Raw genomic sequence first — 20,847 nt, 5'->3', positions numbered from 1 at the left:
CTTTAAATAAGAGCACAGAACTACCCAGGTAATACAGAGATCGATGGCCATCATGTCTCCTCTGCTCGATATTCTCCCTTGATTTCGGTTGTCTTTGTCGTGAACTATCCCGGGCATTCTGCACAGTTCGTGCCACAACCACAACCCAATCCACTCGATTTACTACGTACCTCGTCCTGCGTGAGACAAGGCCCAGCTACGGGCGACTATTGCCTTAGCCGCAGCCACAACCGCTGGCCGTGCCTGACGATCAACCAGCTGGTTGCACACCGAGGCCATTCCAGAAGGCATTCCGAACATTCGAAGTCGCAAAGCCATCAAAGTCTAAATTACAAGCTTTCGATTTCATCAGATCTTATCGTTAGCGTGTGGCTGCGAGGAGACGAAACGACGACGCGCGCCGATTGCTTGGATGTCGCCTACATAATTCACCATGTCCATCTTCTCCCATCTCCGTAAGAGCAGGCAGACGGCCAAAGAGCACAATACGAAACGAGCCGAGCAGAAACAGCAAGAACAGTCTAGCACACCCTACCGACATGTCCCTACACACGCAGCAACGGACGCTTACAACTGTGCGCCACCGGCATGGCGAGAAGCGGCTGACCGGCCCAAGATCATCGAGCAGAACAGGCGACGGAGCGCCATGACCCCGGTGTCTCACCACAGTAGCATGCCTGGTCCCAACTTCCAGCGTGTGGGGAGCAGTCTATCGAATGTGTCGTATCCTGGGCAGGCCACTGCAGGCCCCTCGGCTCGTCTGCCTCGTGCGTACAGCTACACGGGCGTCTCGCCCTATGTCAATGGTAGCCGCGACATTATCTATTCGATTCCCGACGTCAACCACTCCCAACCGGAAGGTCTTGCTGAGCGCTCCCCGGTGGAAAGCAACTCTGACTCGACAAGCTCGCACGGCGATCTGGAGTTAGGCACATCCAGGGCTCATGCAGCATCACAGCCATCGTCAAGTGCGCCTTCTCACAGACTCCACCCTCGATCCCGCTCTCGCCAGGCTTCGGATGCGTCTATCGATAGGAAAGCAATGTCAAGTGCAACCAACCATCGAGCTGCGGCGCGGGACACTCGACCACCGCCATCTCTCCGTGGGTTCAATTTCGTCAACAACACCGCGAACCCGACGCCAGTTGGGGTTGGGACTGTGCCAGTACCTCTCCCAGTAGATATCATCTCTCCACAGTCCGAAGAAGCGGCCATCCCAAGTGCCGGTCCCTCACGACACAACTCAGCCATGTCGTTGCCAGCACTCACCCCGGCTTCATCAAAGTATCCTTCACCTTCCATGGCCCCGTCGCTTTCGCCGTCTGATGCACCGGCTTCAGGATTCTACTTGAACTCAAGCAATGCTGCGTCGTTTTCAAACATGTCCTACTTTGCTGAGCCTGTCAAGCAAATGGCAATGTATGAGCCTGACACAATGGCGAAATCCGAATTACGAGAGACTCGCTTCAAAGAAAATATTCCAATGGAGAAAATTCCCTCTGCACAAGGAACGCCTGGGATGGCGGTAGACGTCGCTCCAAAGAGCAAGAAATCAAGCAGAAAAGGCGCCAAGCTGGTGAAGAAGAACCGTGGCGCAAGTCAGGTTGCTGCGATGTAGAGCATGAATATGGTAGACGGGCCTTTTTGGTACAATTGCGTTGACGTGGGCTGCTTCGTTAGCTGGCGTTCTGGTAGGTTTGGGAGCTTTGGGCGTTGGGCATTCAGGGCATCTACTCTTGAGCATCTGTTCTTAGATTACACGACATGATGAAATGGTTATCTTTATGCTGCTTCCCGGAATCAACGTTGTCGCTGTGGCTGTGCGAGACTTGTGAAACCATCCTGCGGTAAGCGGCATTCTCGTCAGTCTGGGCTTTCGGGCTGTTGCATGGAGTAGAAATTACGAATGGAGAAGTCATCGTAGAGATTCTGATGCCTCGCAGACTACATCAGCATTGAGAGAAATATGGAACATCATTGCCCAATGGCAACCATGACAATGGAAGAGGAATATCTAGACTCAGAGGCTGAGACCAAGACCCCGCGAGGCTCCAGTGATGCCTGTGACGACGCGACCCCCCACCACGAATGTCACTGGCACTAGCGGCGGGCCCGGGCCATCTCCACCCGGCACGAAGTGCCCCTCCAAGGCTCCAACCCCGAGAAATTGGCCCTGTCGATCCCTGGCCAGCGCATCGCGGTCCCTGAATGCCGGTCTCACTTTGTTCTTGCTTCATCCTCTTCATTTTCCGCGTGCCAGCACGATCCCTCTCTCACACCTCCGCCCTAACATTGCACCTCGCACTACGCCTATTCCCTTTTGTCGACTTATACTGCATGCATGCGGTCGTGATAGCGCTCCATTAGCCCGGCATGGACGCGCTTTCGGCGCTGGCAGCGCGCTTCGTTGGGCCCCTCAACGCCTGGATTCAAGCTACACCTATCCACGTGCTGCTCGCTCTGTTCGTCGCGTGCGTGCTATGCGCGCTCGTGTCCGTGAGTGGCTCTCACGCCATGATCTTGCAACACTCTGACTGACAGCTGTAGCTCTTTGTCGTTCTCCATCTCGTCGCACCGAAACCACGACCCGTCCTCCCGTCTGAGAAGAGCTACATCACCTCCTCGTCGAACTCGCCCGAGAAGAGCACCGCCCCTCAGATTTTGCCCTGCTGGTACGACCGATGGCTGGCAGAGCGCCACCTGAGCGAGAAGAAGCGGCTCGCTCCCAGTGACGCGGATAACGACCCTGCCCACGAGATCGGATCCATCGAGCGAGCTGGGCTGCGACTCAGCGTCGTCTTTCCCGCCTACAATGAAGAGAAGCGCGTCATCCCTACTCTGGAGGAGGCTGTGGACTATCTCGACGAGCATTACGGCCGACCCGGCGCCCCCCCTGCAAAGACCACCGGTGCTATGAGCCATCTTGGTGGCAGACACGCGCATGACGAGGACACGTCTGGCTACGAAATCATCATTGTCAATGACGGCAGCACGGATAGGACGGTGGAGGTTATCCTGGACTTTGCGCGAGAGAGGAAGCTGGATGATGTGATCCGCATCGTCACGCTGGAGAAGAACCGTGGCAAAGGCGGCGGTGTCACGCATGGCCTGCGGCACGTCAGGGGCGAGTACGTGCTGTTCGCGGACGCGGACGGCGCTTCCAAGTTCAGCGACGTCGGCAAGCTCATCGAGGGCTGTGAGGAGGTGGTCGATGCTTCCCACAGGGGCGTCGCCATTGGGAGTCGCGCTCACCTGGTCGGTAGTGACGCCGTGGTCAAGGTACGTTCGGGATGACAACGTTTCCCCCCAACACAGAGAGGAATCACACCACTGACATCATGCCACAGCGCTCCGCCCTGCGTAACTTCCTCATGCGCTCGTTTCACCTGGTCCTCACCATTCTCACGCCACCGGCCACGTCACGCATCCGCGACACCCAGTGTGGCTTCAAGCTGTTTACGCGCGCTGCCCTGCCCCACATTGTGCCGTACATGCACGCGGAAGGTTGGATCTTTGACATTGAGATGCTCATGCTCGCCGAGTCTGCGCCGGCGATCCCTATCCTGGGCTCCGACGGGTCGGTCATCGGCTCCAGCGCGGGCATCAAGGTGGCCGAGGTGCCTATCGAGTGGCACGAGGTCGAGGGGAGCAAGTTGAATGTGGTTCAGGACAGTCTCAAGATGGCCATTGGCCTCGCGGTCCTGAGGGCGAGCTGGATGATGGGAGTCTATAGAAGACGACTCACATAGGCATCCACGAGGCCACGCGTGACCTACGGAGACAGATTTCACAAGGGGTAGAATCTTGAGACAATGGAAGACGCTTAGGATAGAGGTAAACCTTTTGATATCAACGGTTCATGAAGTGTATATGTGTGCATTATAATTAAATTATACAAGCATGTCTATGCAGCTGAAATATCGCGATAACATCCAAGACTCCCATCGAATTTGCCTGAGAGCATGCTTTCTCCCCCCCTAAAAGAGGTGCCAATAACGCCGATAGGAATATGCGCAATGCTGCCAACCCGATCCAAATGCAACGCTCATCGTAATCGTCATACTGTGACGGGGTATTCACCTACACGCCTCGCGCCACATCACCGGCACAAACACGACACACGCCTTCCACAAGATGAGGAACATGTCGATCAGAGCCAGCGGGGCCTTCCATATACCCCACACGGACCCGACGACTTCGCAGGCGTTCATCCAGATCGCCAGGAAGGCAACGCTGAAGAAGTGGTAGGCCAGCACGACCGGGCGCTGGAGGATGGCGCCGAGCAAGCCGGCGGGCGCGTCGGTCATGCCACGCTCAAAGTAGCCAAAGCAACCGCGCTGCAGCGCGCGCAGCTGCGTGTCGTTGGCGGCGAACAGCGCATAGAGTGCCTGCGCGAGCACGTTGACGATGCCGGTGAGGCGCTTCCTCTTCCAGTAGAGCGTGTCCATGGCGGACCGGACGGCCTGCGAGTCACTCAGGCTCGGGACCTGGCTCGGATGGAGCAGGTCGGACAGCATAACGGCGTCGTTGAACGCGACAGTCATACCTCCACCCGTCAGAGGATGACGCATGTTCATCGCGTCGCCGAGGAGGATGAGGCCATCGGTCGATTGCTTGGAGGGGGGGAGCCAGCTGTTGGGCATGCTTCGGGGGATCTTGCCGTCGGCCAGTGCGGTCACCATTGCGGACCGAATGGGCTCCGGCACGGCGGGCAGGACACAGTTGTTGATGTAGCCCCTGACACCACCGGCCGCGGGGCTGGCCTCGGGGATGTCGGCCGGGACGTCGATCAGCGCGCGCGTCTCGCGGCTGCCAATTTGGTAGAGAAGGACGGGGAATGCGTTGCCGATCACGACGAGGGCGTGGAAAGGCTCGGGGAGCGGACAGTCGATGAGCTCGAGGGCGTAGAACTTGCTGCGCACGACGGGCGTGGCGTCAAGAACCCCTTTGCGAAACTTGGAGGCGTACCCATCCGCGATGATGTTGAGCTGCCCAAAGAAGCAGTCCCGTGTCTTCTCGCCTGTCTCCTTGTTCGTCGTTCGCGTCTCGACGCCGAGGACCTCGTCGCTCACTTCGCTCCGTATCGTGTTCGTGACCTCGGTCTCGACCACGGTGATGTTGTGGTGCGCCATGCACGCTCGCCTCAGCTGCATGATGAACCGGCCGTGGTGAAAGGCCCGCCCGACAGGCCTCTTTCCCTCTCTGCCTGATCCGTGCCATTGGTGAATGACTTGCCCGTCGTCGTCGATTGTGGGATACGAAATCTTGGTTGGTACGCCATGGTACAGAACTGTGTACCCCTTGCAGGGGATTGCATCAATATCCTCCAAGCAGTGCCCCAATCCCAGTTTCTTGAGCGCTGCTACGCCTCCGGGTTGCAGCAGCTCGCCTACAATGCGGTCTGGCTGGTGCATCCATCGTTCGAGCAAGATGACGGAGCGCCCCTGGTTTGCGAGGGCGTAGGAGATTGCGCAGCCAAAGATTCCTGCGCCGACGACAACGACATCGGCTTCGTGCGCTTGCTCGCGTCGTAGGCGGTTGCGCTCCACGGTGTCGTCCATGGTGTGCGGTATTCTTGGTCGACGTTGGATATGTCGAGGACCAAAAATGTGGTGGCGACTGGTGGCCGAAAGGGTCCCCCAAGTATAAAATAGTGCTGATTCGAATGACCGATAGAACGATGGCGGAAGCGGGACCGGCAAGATCCTCTCGATCGGGGGGCGGGTTTCGCAGGAGTGATGATCTCAGAGGCTGTTTGGTTGAAACGGCGCGTGGCAGTGGGCACTGCGCAAATTGCGGGCTCGATTGTTTTCGTGTTGTCGTTATACTCCTGAGGACGTGGACGACGGGCAGCAACTACGTACTATTATACGAAAGTACTATATACATGCGCGTACGTGCGAGGCGATGGGGATGGGTGCAATTTAATTATCATCGATGGCCGAACCCAGAAATTTTGCCAGGCATATGTCTCATTTCGGATTTCCCAGGGGGGAAGGACCCCTTTAGGGCCCTTCTGCCCCTTCTGGGCTGCATTTTCTGGGCCATGGCGGGACGATGGCGCCACTTTGATCCTCACCGCCGAGCCCGCCTGGCCAATCATAAGCGCGGTAAACGTTCGTACACTGACATGCGGCAAACACATGTTATCGTCTGACGAGGCGTATCGTACGATTCAGAGGAGGTGGTGGGTGGTGAGCATGCACGCATCATATCAAATCATGACCTTGCCAATAATCACTGTCGGCTTGTGAACATGGACGAGGATGGCGACATGTGAGCAAGGCAGCAGTTTATCTTGACCTCGCGATTGATAAGCTACATAGTATACAACAAGTGGGAGCGGTTGTTGCCACCCCAGTATCGTACAGTATGGTATAGATAGTTTCACTCTCCCCAAGGCCTCCCACCTAGCCCAAGGCCACGGCATGCCGCTGCTCTGCGGGGAAGTGTACGTGAGGCTGCGAATGGCGTGTCCAAGACAGGACATCTCGCTGCAGTTCCGGTCGAGTATAGGTCGACGTCACCTCGTGCTTCCCAACATCATCGAGGCGCTTGCTGGACTCGGCCAACACCTTGACGGGCACGGGCTTCGCAACGTCTTTTTCCTCGGGCTTGACAGACGAAGCGCTGATGTCGAGTACGGCCTGCAACAGCTCTTCCTTTTGAGCTCTGGTTCTGCGGCGCACAAATACACTGTCATAGGCCTGGACCAACTTGGTCACCCCGGCCGCATAACACTCGGTGCCCTTGCCGTTGTTCCGTGCCCAGCTCAGTCGTTTCGCCATCAACTTGGTGGCAGCTTTGATCGCCCGTCTGCTCGCGTTACAGGTTGCCCAGGCGCGTGGCTTCTCCTGGAACTGATCCAGCAGGGAATGCATCTTCTGGAATTTCTCCGCGCGGCTGTACGCCTGCAAAAGGTTCGAGAAGCTGTGAGCGCTGTGTAGAAAGTCAACTTCTCCTGTGGTCTTGCTGCCTTTGACGCGAGCTGCCATCTCGCAGATCTCAACCAAAGCCTCCCGGTGGTCCTGCTTCAAGGCGCATCGCGCGGCCGTGGTAAAGACCATGTCGTGCACGTAGTTCCCGAGATGTAGCTGCTTTTGCAGCACCTGCAGCGGGTCCTTCCCTTGCTCTAGCTGAGCCATTAGGAAGGGCGTCAATGCTTGTCCGATGGGGTTTCCTTTGGTCCTGGCCGACTTGATCAGTGCCTCAGTGCTGTTGGTCTCCCCAGCATCGAGCTCGATGCGTGCCATGACAGCCAATGACAAGCACCTCGCTGACGTTGCGTCCACGCCAGGCTGGGCAGCACAGAACTCATCCCACACTACCTGCCACGACTGCTTCAGGGCTGCCTTCTGCATGAGCGCAAAGACCTGAGGCTCGTGGGTGAGCGATCCAGACGGACTCCTCTCCACAGCCCTGATGTACGCTGTCTTCCAATCCCTCTTCTCCAGCGAAAACATGCGCATCTTGGATAGGCTAGGATCGAGCTGGCGCAGACGCTCCTCAAAGAGTTTGAAGGCTTCTCCGCCAACTCGCCAGTGCGTGTAGCACTCTCGCAGTATCAAGTGTAGATAGTTGCTATCGGTCTTGCAGCCATTGTCGAAGCAGAAGCGGAGCCATGAGAGCATCTTCTCGTGTTGCATCGCAGCAGAGTAGCGCTCGAGCACCGATATCAACCACTGGCGCTTGATCGGGATCCCGTGTCGATCCACTGCATGGCGGATGATTCGGTCAAGCTCCGTGACGTCCATAAAAGGGGTCCAAGCGGCGATGAATTTGTTGATTGAGCTTCGAGAATATTGTAGGTCGCTATCCTGGAGGATGCGGCTTAGTTCGGTAAAATTCGATACGCAATCCCGCGCATGCTGCGCGCAGGCACTGGCGCACAACACCGAAACTTGGATCGACACATCCTTGAGGGCACGGGATGCATCTATCTTCTTGAGTAGCTGGCTTTGGGACAGGACCTCCGCCCGATCGTTCTGCAGAGTGGCCACATGGAGAAGCCACCTGTGCAGCTTGAATGCAAAGTCTGAGTCAAGCTCGACGCAAGAGTCAAGACCAGTAGATTGGAGGCACTCGAAAAGTAACCATGTGCTCTCGACACTGACATTCGAATCGTACTGATACCGCTTCAAGACGCGAAACACTGCCGTCGCGGTTAGAGGATACCTCTTGTCTTTGCCCCACCAAGAAAGCAGGCGCTTAGAGGCGTTGGCGGTGGCAACACTGGGCAGACAAGACAGCGCCCGGACTAGAAACAGCTCGGGGTCGCGGTAGAAAGGTCTGAGCTTCTCAAAGCACGACTCGAGGTGTGCAGTGTCAGATCGGATGGCCGCCCAGATAAGCCGTTGCGCAACATGGTCGAAATTGATAAAGTGATCCCCTTCCAAGCCTTTGATGTTGCAATGCTGCAGGAGCTTGTTCAAGTGATCATAGTATGTCTCGGTTGGACTAGGAGTGCAGGCCGGAGACTCCAATAAATGGACAAAAGCCTTGAGGAGACCGAGGAAACGGTTGATGTCGGTGTCAGTATTGGTGCAAGGCTCCCGAGCAATGAACTCGTCCACCCTTGCTGGCACGGTCTTGGGATCCACGGGCTTGTCGGAGGAAGGTTTCGGCCCTGAGCCCGCTGAGCTGGTCATCGCTCGGGTGTTGGGTCGCCTTGGCAGTTTCTTATTTTCGTACTGCATGAAACGGTAAGGAGGAACATCATGGCCAGCCGCCTTCGATGATGGGCCCTGGATGCCGAGGGTCCTGGGGGGTTCGCGACGGTCCAGCCCAGCGGAGTCGGGACCTGCGGCGCCCCTTCTCTCTGCGGCAGGAATCAAATCGGCGTTGGAATCGTCTGAGCGAGCTCGGCTCGTGCTCTGTCGTTTTCTTCGACGCGGCGCGTCCGCCGGTTGGGCGTGGTGAAGCGCTGCTTTGCTTCGCGACGTCTGGCCGTCTTCCGTGTGCGTCACCGACCCGAATTGACTCTTGATGGTAGACAATTTCCGTGCGTTGTCTATGGCTGCACGCGCAATCTCTGTACGTCTTCGACGCTCCTCGGCCAGCAAGACGACTGAGCAGGAAGTGCCAAAGGCGATGCCCCTTAAGGCATGGAGGGCCGCTCGGGATGGGACGGGTTTCGGCACGTTCATTGCAAATTCAAGCGCCTTGGATCAAGGCAACTGGCGTTTCGACGCATTGGGGTGCTTCCGAGTATAGGACTGCCGATATCGAGTGGTTGATGAGCTATCAATCAGACCATGTTGTTGTTGCGAGGTAGAGGAAAAAAGGCAGACTCATCCCAGACCGGCAATTTGTCGGCATCATCCATTCACGGAAAAAGTGGAGACTTGAAGGTACTTGTTCGAGCCCCGAGGAGTTGAGTCGCCTGTTTACATTAATAGTCCAACGCTTTCAGCAATCTTGCAAGTTCAGGTCTTCGGTCATCAAGGATGCCATTATGCGTCGAATCAAACCGTGGCCAGTCTATGTCGGGTCCGTGAAGCCCATCCAAGTACGCACAACCTTTTGTCACCCTGAAGTCAAGTCCAATGCACAATAGGGGCCGAGTCTGGAGTCTCTGGACTCTGACGACGCTTCTCAGCGTGCTAGCGAAGATGGCTACTTCTGTTCAGCTCAACAAGACTTGCGACCGCCATGGAACAGCAGGAAGTTCCGGCTGAACCTGCCTTGCCTTACGGAGTATGGTGGTTGCTTCAACGCCGACTAGGCCTCTTTTGTCGGATTTAAGAAGGTTGGGTTTCCAATGTCCGAGCCCTCCAAACCACCTTGCGTAGGTAGCTCGGGTCATGACATCAAAACTCTCCTCTCCTCACTGGGCTTAAGCCACAACGGCTGACGAACTGGACCAATCAGTCTATTACTCAATTGACGATGCGGGACCAGTGATCTCATCCAGAGTAGATGCGGAGTCGCGGATGTGAGGTTGGGTTAGGCAAGAGCTGTGGGAACAGCCGCGGCTGCGATGCTGGCAGTGGAAGAAGTAAGGTAGGTACCTTGGTCGTATGTGAAGTATAAAAGCCATCTGCGCCTACCAGAGCTTTACACATTCTCTTTAGCAAACTTCAGCATCGTCCTACTACCTTACTGTTTATTGTTGACGTGTCTTTACCTGAATAGCCATCATGAATCCTCTGCCTTCAGCGCCTACTCCTATTAGCCCTCTGGGCCGGTATCGCCTACTGTCTCCCAATGCTGCGGTGCGGGTCAGTCCGATATGCCTCGGTGCCATGAACTTCGGCAATGCCTGGTTGGTATTCGGTCAGTTCTTACGCAGTAGAGGCTAAGATTTGGTAGGAAGGACTACATGGGGACCTGCGATCGCGCGGCCACCGAGAGCATCTTGGACTTTTTCTATGAGCAGGTGTGATTCCCAAAGATTTACGTTCGACATCTGCTGACATGAGAATACAGGGTGGTGTGTAGCGTGTCTGTACTGTACTCAAGGATCCGCGCTAATGAATAGGCAACTTTATCGACACTGCGAACAACTACCAATTTGAAGAGTCTGAGAAATGGATCGGAGAATGGATGAAGCAACGTGGGAACCGTGACGAGATGGGTGAGATATCTTCGCGCCCGTACGAGACTGAATGACCTGACCAGTGCAGTCATCGCGACCAAGTACACGACAAACTACAAAGGAGGCCCCGGCCACCCCCATATCCAAGCCAACTACTCGGGCAATGGCAGCAAAAGTCTCCATTTGTCGGTCGAGGCCAGTCTCCAGAAGCTGCAGACGACTTACATCGACCTACTGTACATCCACTGGTGGGACTATTCTAGTTCGATTCCCGAATTGATGCAGTCTTTGAACCACCTTGTGGCGGCCGGAAAGGTGTTGTACTTGGGAATCAGCGATGCGCCAGCCTGGGTTGTTAGCAAGGCCAATGAGTACGCAAGGAACCACGGTTTGCGTCAGTTCTCCGTGTATCAAGGCCGGTGGTCGGCAGCCTGTCGAGACTTCGAGAGGGACATCATACCGATGTGCAAAGCCGAAGGTATGGGCATCGCCCCGTGGGGAGCACTCGGAGGAGGCCGCTTCAAGAGCGAGGAGCAACGGAATGCCAAGGGTGGTCGGTCGGTCGAGCTGAATGAACACGACATCAAGATCAGCATCACCCTCGAGAATGTAGCCCGACGTCTTGACACAGCCATTACTAGTGTTGCTATGGCATATGTCATGCACAAGGCACCCTACGTGTTCCCCATCGTCGGTGGACGCAAGGTGGATCACTTGAAAGGCAACATCGAAGCGCTCACGCTGCAGCTTTCACGCGAAGACATTGAGGAGATCGAATCGGCTGCTCCATTCGAGCTCGGGTTCCCCCACAGCATGCTCTGGGGCAGCGAGGTTCCCGAGAACAGCCAGCAAGTCACCTTGTTGAGAATGGCCGGCACATTTGACTACGTTCCGGAAAGACAGGTATGCTCGGTCAAACCATCTTCACATCCAGACTAACAAGCAATAGCCAGTCGCACCATCCAAAAGAGGAGCTTAGGGGGCTCATGGGAACGGTCGCAATTGGAAGTGGGATTCGGAAGCCTTCCGTACTCAACGCCATTATGTCAATGAGCCGAATTTTGGGTCATCGTGGCTGCAAGCATATCGAGGATAAAACTAGGGAAGGGTGCGCTATTGACCGGAGACTATGGCGATGATACTTGTACATTCCCAATGTTGATTGCAGTATTTGGCAGTCGGCTTGGATGCACACAGACAATATTTTTAATCCAATTCGAATCCTTTTTCTCGATTCTCGAGCGTTGAGTCTTGGCGTTTCCCTTGGAGTGGCAAGTCCCCTGAGCGGCTCTTTCCTCTCTTGTTGCTCCTGGTTTGGGGAGTGGTGGGGGTTGTCATCAGTTGCTTCCTGAGCGTTGGTTAATCATGGCCATTGTAAATGTTACAGCTTACCTCTTGCAACATGAGTAGTACAGAAGATCGGCAACACATGTCACATCGAAACGCAGCCAAGCAGGCTGAGCCAGTCTGCGCATCACGAGCAGATCCAGAACTGGGAGATGAGCGACCAGGGAGAGGTTCATGCGAGCATCCACCATTCGACAGGTAGGAAAGTACTTAGCCAGAGATCATTCACACACATGCTGAGATCTATTGTCTAGTAGAGTCCCACAAAGCCCACTACCATCGCGAGCTCATTCAGTAGGCGACACAGCAACGTCGCCAGAAACACCGCTCCCTCCAGCAGCGTGCGAGCGAGACTTGTCTCCTTCGTTGCTGTCTACGAGGAAAAGGAAGCACATCGATACAATCGTAGACGACATACCACACCAACAGAGGTCGCATAGCAATACCTCAGGCGCCGGATGCTTCGAGACGCCACCGCAGAAGGCTCTCAAGACGGTTCCAGCCAGTGCGCCGAAGCTTGTTGAGAACAAAGGAAGATTCACTTTTTGTCGGGGTGTTAGGATCCGGGACTACCGAATGCCGATAGCGAAAACACCCAGCACAAAGCGGGACAACGGACAACTCCTGTGCCGAGATAGATTCGAGAATCGGGAGGTTGCGGGGACGTCCCCTCGAGATGTGAACAAATACAAGGCAGTCATGCCGCGCTGAACGCAGTGTACAATCGTCCACCCAGTGTAAGTGCTGAGGAACTAAATGTTTTTGATGTCGCCCTCGGTGTGACGGTCCCAGGGGTAGATGACGCCGCACGTAGGAAGCATCTGTCGTCTGCCATTATCAGCGCTGCACTTGGTCAGCAGGATATGCATTTGAAAATATTCAGTCCCTGGCCTAACTCAAAACGCCGACTCGCGTGCCACACCCTACCATACATCTTACTTTGCCCCCTTGCCTTTCGCCTCGTTGTCTCCCAGCTCGCGGATGAGGATGGAAGTCTTGCCCTCCCCGCTGTAATCCTCCTGTCCGGTCTCGAACCCGGGACATACACCTATGGCAAGGTACTTGCCGTCCTTGGAAAACACCATGGCGGCAATGCTGTCTGGGAACTTCTGGTACTGCTTCAACCTCCTCTTTGCTTCCGCATCCCACAATGCGACTGTGCTATCTCCGCCGCCGGACGCAAACGTGCCGTGGACTGGGTGGAACTCTAGTGCGTTGACAGGATATACTATATCGCCGTCGCCATCCGGTGCAGGCTGTCGGTGGCACTTGAAGGCGTACTTTCTCGCCTGCGACTCCGCTGTGTCTTCGAACCACTCCACCGCCACACGACCCTCGATGCTGCTGGTTGCGTAGCCAGCATCGGAAGGCATACAGGCCACGGCGCGGGTCAGATATCGGAGTGACGACTCGCGTTGCTGCCATAGTTTGAGCTCGGTTTGCCCAGATGAGAACAAGTTTTGGATGGTTTGAAGGTCGTAGATGTTGATGATCCGCCCGGTCATGGCCACCACTACCTTGGATGGACTGGCAGCTACAGCATGGGGCTTGCCAGGAAGGGGGATGCGGATCGGCGTGCTCGAGGGATCGCGAACATTGTGAAGATTGAGACTGCAATCCCAGGATGCAGAGATCAGGACGCCTGTATACTCGTAAGCTACCAAATTCGAAGGGGGCCTTGCTCGCAATGGCACTTACCATGTGCCGGACTGTATACCACACAACGCGCTGGAGCAGCATGTTTGCTCATCTCCGTCATCTCTCCAGTCTCTAAATTGACTCTGCCAGTACGTTAGCAGGTCGCAATATCTGCGTGTGTTCTTCAGGGGCGCCCGTACTTGTTGACAACCCAGTCCATGCCAGCCGTATAGGCTTCGTTCTCATTGTCGCCGAAACATACGTCCAGAACGGGCGCACGGTGCTCATATGTCTTGATGAGGCTCGAGTCGGGTTTTGCGACGTCGTAGGCGTACAGCTTCTTGTCCCATGAAGCTGCCAACAATTTTGTCGAACCATTTGGCGCGAATGCGAGCGCCGAGATCGCGTCGCCCGGAGGCGGCGAGAGCTCGTACTGCGTTGCTGCGCAAATATTAGCATGTTTTCACAAAGCGCATATCTTGGCGATTGAATTGTCGAACATACCTGGAGCCATGTTTACCGACTGTTGCTGGGTACCGTCATTGTCGTTGGAGAATTCAATGTTTACTTCGCCAGCCGGCCTCCAAATCGGGTTAGTCAGCAGCGCCGGGCTGCTTAACAGTGTACCTGTACGGAGTAGATAAGGTAAGGTAGTCTTTTTGGTATCTGTAAGACTACTGAACCACTTTAAAGTGACTGAATATTTCGATAATTACTGTGTATTTAATCTATTCTATTTTTATTAAGACATTTCCGTGCGATACATTTGCTTCGACCGCAGCTCCATCTCGAGGTTCAACAGTCCGCAGCCACACCATTCTGCCGTGGTTTACCGCTGAGCTAGCTTGGTCAGCCACAGTAGCACCCCGCCAACGCCACACCCCACCATCCATCGGTCGGGCCTCAGTGGGAAAATGTCAAAATTGTGACTCTTCCCGCATCTCACGAGCAATCGAACATCTGCGCCTACACGATCTTAGAGTCAACTCGTAGCACTCTCCGCATATCATCTACATCGCATCTGAAGAAGCCAGCTTTACAGAAATCATACACATCGGCGACCTTAACCCGCGTGCCCGGGCTCCTTCCCCGCCTCGAATAACTTCAACACCGCCCACCTTCGAATTTCTTGGTCGCCCGAAACTACCGCCATCATGTCGTTATCGAATTGCCGTTTCTACGAGGAGAAGTTCCCGGAGATTGACAGCTTTGTCATGGTGAACGTCAAGCAGGTGCGTGAGGCTCATTCGCCTGGGCGCGTGGATATTTCCAACCAACGCCATGGAGTGAGGAGGGGACACAATGGCTGACAGCTGGACACAGATCGCTGAGATGGGTGCTTACGTTAAGCTTCTCGAGTACGACAACATTGATGGCATGATTCTGCTCTCCGAACTGTCGCGTCGACGTATCAGATCTATCCAGAAGCTCATCCGCGTTGGGCGCAACGAGGTTGTCGTGGTCCTGCGTGTGGACAAGGAGAAGGGTATGGTCGACTACTGGCAACTTGAGGAACGATATGTTAACCGGACAACCAGGTTACATTGATCTTTCGAAACGCCGTGTCTCTCCCGAGGACATTGTCAAGTGCGAGGAGCGCTACAACAAGAGCAAGATGGTCCACTCCATCATGCGCCACGTCGCCGAGAAGACCAACACTCCCATCGAGAGCCTATACGAGAGCATAGCGTGGCCTCTTAACAAGAAGTTTGGCCATGCTATTGATGCATTCAAGCTGTCGATCACGTGCGTGCTTAAAATAATAAGCTTTCCCAAGCTCCAAGGCTAACAAGCATAGCAACCCGGAAGTCTGGAACGACATTACCTTCCCCACTACTCCCATTGCCGACGAGCTCAAGTCCTACATTGGCAAGCGTCTCACACCCCAGCCTACCAAGGTCCGCGCCGACATTGAGGTCACGTGCTTCGGATACGAGGGCATCGACGCTGTCAAGGAGGCCCTGCGCAAGGCCGAGGAGAAGAACACGGAAGACTCACAGGTCAAGGTCAAGCTGGTCTCGCCACCGCTGTACGTCTTGACCAACACTTGCTTGGACAAGTCCGCGGGCATCACGTTGCTGGAGGAGGCGATTGTGGATGTGCGCAAAAGCATCGAGGCCGCGGGCGGCAACCTGTCCGTCAAGATGGAGCCCAAGGCTGTCACCGAGAGCGACGACGCGGAGCTGCAGGCCCTCATGGAGAAGCGCGAGCGCGAGAACGCCGAGGTCAGCGGTGACGAAAGTGTCAGTGATAGCGACGAGAACATTCCCGAGACTGTTTAGATCGAGCCGGGACTGTCACGAATCGCACGAGACTGATGACTTGTTTTTGGCTCATAATGGTATTGGGCGTCCACGGGTTCGAGGGGCTCTGGAAGGGCTCTGGAAAGGCATGAAGGTAGAGGCTGCATTCGCGGGTGACTACAAAAGTGTTTCTTTGTGGGGGGGGGGGGGGGGGGCAGGGGAAAGGCGTCCAAGCGTCAAACCACATAGCGACTTGTAGCTGCAGTAATCCAACCAAGTGAAACCATTTTTAAGAGGATTGAGTGACTCTGCCAGTCGATTGCCGTCAAGTGCAGCGTGTCAAATGTCGTGAGTGCTGCTAAACCATGGATGGGGCCTCCCTCGCAAGAGGAGGATTTGTAGGACCACGTAGTTAAACCTCACCCGGCGACACTAGCGCCATCTCACACTCACAAGCTGCATCTCGCTTCGCACTGGACGCAACTGCAGCACCACTGGGTGCGCCCAATGACAAAGGCTTCAACATGAGCGCTCGCTCTTTCTGGAGGCCTGGCAAAGGCCAATCTCGCGCCGCAGTCTACAGTTTCCTGGGGTTGGTCAGCTGGTTCCCTGTCATCGCCAGCTTCAACCTCTACGTTGCCGAAGTCACCAGGATCAACGGCAAGTCCATGTATCCTTTTATGAATGCCGACCGGGACAGCATCCTGCGGCGGGATGTATGTTTGAATTGGAAATGGGGCGCCAACAGGGACTTGGAAAGGGGCATGGTTGTCACATTGAGGTACGTGACGGTGCTCAGCCCCCAGATTGTACGCGAGGTTGCTGACCCAGGCAGGAGTCCAACCCAACCTGAAAACATTGCCGTGAAGCGCGTCGTCGCTCTGGAAGGGGATGTCATCAGGACCAAGGCCCCGTATCCCGTTGCCACGGTCATGGTGCCGGCAGAACATGTCTGGGTGGAGGGCGATGGGCCACCAGGGACGAGCCTGGACAGCAACACATATGGACCTGTGTCGAAGCAACTCATTACAGGAAGGATCACACACGTGCTGTACCCTTTCAACAAATTCGGCCCCCTTGAGTGGAGAGATCATAAAAGGCCGCTGGTGTATTAGTAGGGAAGAGAATGTCCGAGTAGTGTACGATTCATAGGAGATACGGAGGCTTGATGGCGCTCTTGCGCTTGCATGCCTTAATAGCCCAGCCCAAGCTGAACGCCTAACAAAATTTGGCCAGAGGAATATCCTTGTAGCAATCGATTCAATACTATCTAACAATCATTTTTGCGATCAACACATTAGTACCTATGTTTTACTCGCCTCTATGTACGAGCTCGGGCCAATGGCGGTGCCCGGCGATAACGGGATGGGCGCCGCAAAACCGGACGGCGATTTTAGAGCTTAGGGAAATTTCTCTCCCAACGACATCACAGTACGGGCCACGCGAGCGCCCACCAACCTACCAGCCGCGTCACGCATGAACAATTGACTGGTCTTCTCAAATTCGAGCGCTTCACATTTGTCCGACTCACACTCGTTTCAGTCCTTCTGCGCAACCAGTGGACTCCGAACTGAACCTTCCGTCGCAAAATTCGCAACCAGTCGCGGTAGCTATCACGGCCTTGGACGGCGGGACACAGGACCACAACACAAGCCCAGAGGACAATCGAGGGCTCGCGCGAGCACAAGCTATGGGTTCCGATGGCGAGGACATTGAGTCCGAGGGTCGGCCGCCCTATCTTCATGTACGAATCGACCGCCCCGACGTCATCTCGCCAAGGCAACAGATACTAACCCATCGTAGGCTATGATTGCCGGTGGCATAGGCGGCTCGACAGGCGACATGCTCATGCACTCTCTCGACACGGTCAAGACGCGCCAGCAAGGCGACCCCCACATTCCCAGCAAATACACCTCGCTCGGTCAGACATACTGGACGATATGGCGGCAAGAGGGCATTCGCAGGGGCTTGTACGGCGGCTGGTTACCAGCGTTTGGAGGCTCGTTTCCGGGCACGGTCATGTTCTTTGGCACCTATGAGTGGAGTAAACGGCTCCTTCTGGACCATGGGTGCCAGCAGCACCTGGCCTATCTCTCAGCTGGTAAGGTCGACTGGAAAATCTACATCTCACAGTGAGCTAACAGCGCAGGTTTCTTGGGCGATCTGGCTGCTTCCGTCGTCTACGTCCCCTCTGAAGTACTCAAGACCCGACTCCAGCTCCAAGGTCGCTACAACAACCCTCACTTCAAATCCGGCTACAACTACCGCGGTACCATCGACGCAGCACGGACGATTGTGCGCACAGAAGGCACAGCAGCGCTTTTTCATGGGTATCAGGCCACGCTATACCGTGACCTGCCCTTCTCTGCCCTGCAGTTTATGTTCTGGGAGCAGTTCCACGCGTGGGCGCGCCAGTACAAGCAAAGTCGCGACGTCGGTGTGCCGCTCGAGCTGCTGACGGGCGGCCTGGCTGGTGGGCTGGCAGGCGTAATAACCTGCCCGCTGGACGTCGTAAAGACCCGACTGCAGACACAGGTCAATGAGCCCAGTGGCTCTAGTACGCTCGCGAAAGAGGCGGGTGCAAGTACGCAGCGCAGAAGCATCTCGACGTCGTCGCCCAACACGCATCGACCGAAACCAGGAGCCGCCGCGCTGCACACGTCATCTGTGATCAAGGGGTTACATGTCCTCTACCGCAGCGAGGGCATAGCTGGCTGGTTCAGGGGCGTGGGGCCGCGAGGCGTGTGGACGTTCATCCAAAGCGGGTGTATGCTGTTCTTGTACCAGCGACTACTGCGGCAGATGGATACCTGGTTTCCTGAACAGGACGAGCCCAGGACCATGTGAGAGGCGGCAGAACTTTATCTTTTGGCGATTTTGTGAATATGTACAACTACCATATAGACGGATGGAAGACTAGAGGTCAGGCAGGATGCATGTACAATCCCGGCATCGTTTGGCGTTAGGGGATGGATAGAGCTTCGACACATTGCTGTCAAACAACCCACACAACACATATGCACACTCGTATCAATAAACATGAGAGAATGTCATGTTCCACCCGGCAAGTTTCAATTGTATACAAGGCTATGCTAGCAGCAGAAACAATGGCGCTTATGCTTCGCTCTCATGATTCGTCACATCTCGTAGAATCCTCGCCACGCTCGCCAATCGCCAGGCAATACCCTCGGGCGCCGACCGGATCAGGCATCGGGGTCGCTGTCATAAGTCGTATCTACCTCCTCGAAGTCATCGATCCGTGACATCAGCTCGTCCCTTGCCAAGCAGACCACCGTCGCAATGGTCAGGGCGTTCCAGACGTTCTGGTGCTTGTCGTCGAAGCGGCAGTCCACTTGGAAACTGATGGGTGCATTCACCCCCTTTTCCGCGTCGGCTGTCACGACTACAACGGTCAGACCTAGCACGTACAGACCATACACCACTGGACACCTCCGAGTCATGGCCACGTCGCTGGTCGGTGACCGTGTATATCGAGGGATCATGTATGGGGAGGAGTCCTCGAACAGGTCCTCCACTTTGACAGCAACGTTGTGCGGCGTCAGCCACGGATCGGGGGTGTCTGTCTCGATGCTAAGCTTCGCTTTGTCCCACTTAGGAACATCGTCTGCCAGACTCTTTCTCGAGCTGCCACAGCGGCGGCGCTTTGGCTGGCGTTTCGGCGTTTCAACCACGTACTCGGGTTGCTCGCTGGCCAGGTCATCTTCAAAGTCCAGTTCGGGTGTCGCAGAGAGCGGTCTTTTCCTCTTCAGACACATTGACCGTTTCCTCCTGAGAGTGCGGCCCAAGGGCGTCATTTGCGTGAATCGCACATCGGCGTGCTGCCAAAAGTCGGGCTTCCGGTCGACACGGTAGTACTCTCGGTGTTTCTTAATCAGAGAGCGCATGTGTGTCGTAACGGCCTCCACAATGTCTTCTTCTTTCCCATCTACGTCGACCATCTCGACGACCACGTTGGGCAGCATTCGGCGTTTCTCATAGCCACCATCGCGCGCGGCCCAGTCAATGAGATTCTCGATGGCGTCCTTGATGAGACGAGCCCCCCGATAGCGAAGACGTTTCTGTTCCTTCTGGCTCTTCATCGGCGTTGATTCGATGAGGGTGTTCACTGCGAGGTTAACGTCAATCATGCGTGTGATTGCATTTGTAGCTATCACAACGTTAGTCTTGATTCCAAAAGAAATGACGAACAACGGAGAGCGTGTCCCACCTCGGTATTCAGTCATGCCGTTCCTACAGTGAGCGTAAATGATAGGCTGGGAATCCTGCGTATCAAAAACCTTCTCGTGGATTGGAAAGTTGCGGAAGTCCAGGAACCAGTGCTGGGGCATGATCGGAAGATTCTGTCGCATGAACAAGATTCCGAATAACTTCTCTTCGTCGGGGGCCCAGTCTTCCCAGCCTTTGTACTTGGCTTTGGCTTCTGCCAACTCCTCCTCCAAAGTGAGTTTCATGATCTCCTCCTCAGTCAATGGTAAGGTCGATTGGTCTCCGTCTCGCTCCTCTTCTGCGTCTGTTTCTTCTGATTCGGGGTATGCCTTTGATTTCTCGGCAAGCGCTTTATTCCGTATATCTGTCGGCTCACTTTCTGAGTCAACGTCAGGCTCTCGTGAAAGGGGCTCTTCAAGAGCCCCAGACGATGACGAGACCCCTCCAGTACTTATACCTGAAGTTGACTCGTCCATCTTGAACAACCTCCGAAAGTTGTTCGACCAGCCTGAGAGCCGTCTTCTCGTTCTTGCGGTGAAAGACATGTTGGCTGTCTTTGTTCGTACTCAAAGCTAGGCCAGTGGGCGTTCAAAGGAGACAAAAGGCGACAAAGGTCGTGTAAGAGCCGCCAACACTCAAGTCGTGAGAAGAAACAATGAAAGGTGGTCCAGCCACCACAGTCGCGATCAGTCAAGCGCAAGTGCATCCAATTCACATTCAGAGTGATGTGAGAAAGTGAGAAGTGAGAAGCCTGCACCTCCTGGGCTCTTTCACCGACCTCTTCTGAGGCCCATGTCAAAGGTGGGCCGCCCCTTCCATATTAAAGCTGCCAGGGGACCAATCCCGACGGGATGC

At 55.3% G+C, this 20,847-nt stretch overlaps 11 protein-coding genes across 11 annotated transcripts; 7 read left to right on the top strand and 4 right to left on the bottom strand.

The window, feature by feature from the left end:
• Window positions 1-433: 433 nt before the first annotated feature.
• On the top strand, window positions 434-1,618 carry F5Z01DRAFT_669913 (uncharacterized protein; the record flags this gene model as incomplete). Its single annotated transcript, XM_046264490.1, has 1 exon — window positions 434-1,618. One exon carries the CDS (start codon window positions 434-436, stop codon window positions 1,616-1,618), a length of 1,185 nt encoding a protein of 394 aa, XP_046123115.1.
• A 359-nt stretch (window positions 1,619-1,977) lies between these two features.
• F5Z01DRAFT_29052 (putative dolichyl-phosphate beta-glucosyltransferase) lies at window positions 1,978-3,915 on the top strand. The gene is made up of 3 exons (XM_046258805.1): window positions 1,978-2,496; window positions 2,548-3,279; window positions 3,348-3,915. The coding sequence occupies exons 1-3, from the start codon at window positions 2,374-2,376 to the stop codon at window positions 3,747-3,749; spliced, it is 1,257 nt and encodes a 418-aa protein (XP_046123114.1). The 5' UTR covers window positions 1,978-2,373; the 3' UTR covers window positions 3,750-3,915.
• F5Z01DRAFT_642546 (squalene epoxidase-domain-containing protein) lies at window positions 3,861-5,961 on the bottom strand. The gene has a single exon (XM_046262649.1). It carries the CDS (start codon window positions 5,559-5,561, stop codon window positions 4,077-4,079), a length of 1,485 nt encoding a protein of 494 aa, XP_046123113.1. The 5' UTR covers window positions 5,562-5,961; the 3' UTR covers window positions 3,861-4,076.
• A 317-nt stretch (window positions 5,962-6,278) lies between these two features.
• Window positions 6,279-9,359, bottom strand: F5Z01DRAFT_28929 (uncharacterized protein). Its single transcript, XM_046258796.1, has one exon. It carries the CDS (start codon window positions 9,144-9,146, stop codon window positions 6,411-6,413), a length of 2,736 nt encoding a protein of 911 aa, XP_046123112.1. The 5' UTR covers window positions 9,147-9,359; the 3' UTR covers window positions 6,279-6,410.
• Window positions 9,360-10,139: 780 nt separating this feature from the next.
• On the top strand, window positions 10,140-11,516 carry F5Z01DRAFT_669909 (aldo/keto reductase; the record flags this gene model as incomplete). Its single annotated transcript, XM_046264489.1, has 6 exons — window positions 10,140-10,264; window positions 10,312-10,380; window positions 10,429-10,436; window positions 10,481-10,576; window positions 10,626-11,440; window positions 11,487-11,516. The coding sequence occupies 6 exons, from the start codon at window positions 10,140-10,142 to the stop codon at window positions 11,514-11,516; spliced, it is 1,143 nt and encodes a 380-aa protein (XP_046123111.1).
• A 200-nt stretch (window positions 11,517-11,716) lies between these two features.
• On the top strand, window positions 11,717-12,820 carry F5Z01DRAFT_28772 (uncharacterized protein). Its single transcript, XM_046258790.1, has 2 exons — window positions 11,717-12,082; window positions 12,139-12,820. Exons 1-2 carry the CDS (start codon window positions 11,916-11,918, stop codon window positions 12,593-12,595), a joined length of 624 nt encoding a protein of 207 aa, XP_046123110.1. The 5' UTR covers window positions 11,717-11,915; the 3' UTR covers window positions 12,596-12,820.
• Window positions 12,453-14,143, bottom strand: F5Z01DRAFT_28810 (WD40-repeat-containing domain protein). The gene is made up of 4 exons (XM_046258793.1): window positions 14,027-14,143; window positions 13,723-13,963; window positions 13,583-13,665; window positions 12,453-13,526 (listed from the first exon to the last, which is right to left on the bottom strand). The coding sequence occupies exons 1-4, from the start codon at window positions 14,034-14,036 to the stop codon at window positions 12,820-12,822; spliced, it is 1,041 nt and encodes a 346-aa protein (XP_046123109.1). The 5' UTR covers window positions 14,037-14,143; the 3' UTR covers window positions 12,453-12,819.
• Window positions 14,144-14,253: 110 nt separating this feature from the next.
• Window positions 14,254-15,965, top strand: F5Z01DRAFT_642531 (eukaryotic translation initiation factor 2 alpha subunit). The gene is made up of 4 exons (XM_046262648.1): window positions 14,254-14,754; window positions 14,846-15,008; window positions 15,061-15,268; window positions 15,321-15,965. Exons 1-4 carry the CDS (start codon window positions 14,677-14,679, stop codon window positions 15,802-15,804), a joined length of 933 nt encoding a protein of 310 aa, XP_046123108.1. The 5' UTR covers window positions 14,254-14,676; the 3' UTR covers window positions 15,805-15,965.
• Window positions 15,966-16,125: 160 nt separating this feature from the next.
• Window positions 16,126-17,054, top strand: F5Z01DRAFT_642528 (peptidase S24/S26A/S26B/S26C). Its single transcript, XM_046262647.1, has 2 exons — window positions 16,126-16,546; window positions 16,601-17,054. The coding sequence occupies exons 1-2, from the start codon at window positions 16,290-16,292 to the stop codon at window positions 16,878-16,880; spliced, it is 537 nt and encodes a 178-aa protein (XP_046123107.1). The 5' UTR covers window positions 16,126-16,289; the 3' UTR covers window positions 16,881-17,054.
• Window positions 17,055-17,117: 63 nt separating this feature from the next.
• On the top strand, window positions 17,118-18,812 carry F5Z01DRAFT_642526 (mitochondrial carrier domain-containing protein). Its single transcript, XM_046262646.1, has 3 exons — window positions 17,118-17,509; window positions 17,569-17,866; window positions 17,915-18,812. The coding sequence occupies exons 1-3, from the start codon at window positions 17,456-17,458 to the stop codon at window positions 18,610-18,612; spliced, it is 1,050 nt and encodes a 349-aa protein (XP_046123106.1). The 5' UTR covers window positions 17,118-17,455; the 3' UTR covers window positions 18,613-18,812.
• On the bottom strand, window positions 18,813-20,814 carry F5Z01DRAFT_642524 (uncharacterized protein). Its single transcript, XM_046262645.1, has 2 exons — window positions 19,994-20,814; window positions 18,813-19,933 (listed from the first exon to the last, which is right to left on the bottom strand). Exons 1-2 carry the CDS (start codon window positions 20,535-20,537, stop codon window positions 18,969-18,971), a joined length of 1,509 nt encoding a protein of 502 aa, XP_046123105.1. The 5' UTR covers window positions 20,538-20,814; the 3' UTR covers window positions 18,813-18,968.
• Between the last annotated feature and the right edge of the window lie 33 nt (window positions 20,815-20,847).

This window comes from Emericellopsis atlantica (genome assembly GCF_019669845.1).
Source record: "Emericellopsis atlantica unplaced genomic scaffold F5Z01scaffold_1, whole genome shotgun sequence".
Lineage (NCBI taxonomy): Eukaryota > Fungi > Ascomycota > Sordariomycetes > Hypocreales > Bionectriaceae > Emericellopsis > Emericellopsis atlantica.
The sequence above is the reverse complement of the archived record's forward strand: the minus strand, read 5'-3'. Positions and strand labels throughout refer to the sequence as shown.

Bases quoted from the DNA above. Each gene is read 5' to 3' on its own strand.
- F5Z01DRAFT_29052 (XM_046258805.1), top strand. From the start codon at position 2,374: ATGGACGCGCTTTCGGCGCTGGCAGCGCGCTTCGTTGGGCCCCTCAAC. The intron at 2,497-2,547 runs GTGAGTGGCTCT...TGACAGCTGTAG, and splicing joins TGCTATGCGCGCTCGTGTCC to CTCTTTGTCGTTCTCCATCT. The intron at 3,280-3,347 runs GTACGTTCGGGA...ATCATGCCACAG, and splicing joins GTAGTGACGCCGTGGTCAAG to CGCTCCGCCCTGCGTAACTT.
- F5Z01DRAFT_642526 (XM_046262646.1), top strand. From the start codon at position 17,456: ATGGGTTCCGATGGCGAGGACATTGAGTCCGAGGGTCGGCCGCCCTAT. The intron at 17,510-17,568 runs GTACGAATCGAC...AACCCATCGTAG, and splicing joins GTCGGCCGCCCTATCTTCAT to GCTATGATTGCCGGTGGCAT. The intron at 17,867-17,914 runs GTAAGGTCGACT...CTAACAGCGCAG, and splicing joins CCTGGCCTATCTCTCAGCTG to GTTTCTTGGGCGATCTGGCT.
- F5Z01DRAFT_28772 (XM_046258790.1), top strand. From the start codon at position 11,916: ATGTTACAGCTTACCTCTTGCAACATGAGTAGTACAGAAGATCGGCAA. The intron at 12,083-12,138 runs GTAGGAAAGTAC...TCTATTGTCTAG, and splicing joins GAGCATCCACCATTCGACAG to TAGAGTCCCACAAAGCCCAC.
- F5Z01DRAFT_642524 (XM_046262645.1), bottom strand. From the start codon at position 20,537: ATGTCTTTCACCGCAAGAACGAGAAGACGGCTCTCAGGCTGGTCGAAC. The intron at 19,934-19,993 runs GTGGGACACGCT...ACGTTGTGATAG, and splicing joins CGGCATGACTGAATACCGAG to CTACAAATGCAATCACACGC.
- F5Z01DRAFT_642528 (XM_046262647.1), top strand. From the start codon at position 16,290: ATGAGCGCTCGCTCTTTCTGGAGGCCTGGCAAAGGCCAATCTCGCGCC. The intron at 16,547-16,600 runs GTACGTGACGGT...TGACCCAGGCAG, and splicing joins GGCATGGTTGTCACATTGAG to GAGTCCAACCCAACCTGAAA.
- F5Z01DRAFT_642546 (XM_046262649.1), bottom strand. From the start codon at position 5,561: ATGGACGACACCGTGGAGCGCAACCGCCTACGACGCGAGCAAGCGCAC.
- F5Z01DRAFT_28929 (XM_046258796.1), bottom strand. From the start codon at position 9,146: ATGAACGTGCCGAAACCCGTCCCATCCCGAGCGGCCCTCCATGCCTTA.
- F5Z01DRAFT_642531 (XM_046262648.1), top strand. From the start codon at position 14,677: ATGTCGTTATCGAATTGCCGTTTCTACGAGGAGAAGTTCCCGGAGATT. The intron at 14,755-14,845 runs GTGCGTGAGGCT...AGCTGGACACAG, and splicing joins TCATGGTGAACGTCAAGCAG to ATCGCTGAGATGGGTGCTTA. The intron at 15,009-15,060 runs GTATGGTCGACT...CCGGACAACCAG, and splicing joins GCGTGTGGACAAGGAGAAGG to GTTACATTGATCTTTCGAAA.
- F5Z01DRAFT_28810 (XM_046258793.1), bottom strand. The intron at 13,666-13,722 runs GTACGGGCGCCC...ACGTACTGGCAG, and splicing joins ATGGACTGGGTTGTCAACAA to AGTCAATTTAGAGACTGGAG. The intron at 13,527-13,582 runs GTAAGTGCCATT...ACGAGTATACAG, and splicing joins GGTATACAGTCCGGCACATG to GCGTCCTGATCTCTGCATCC.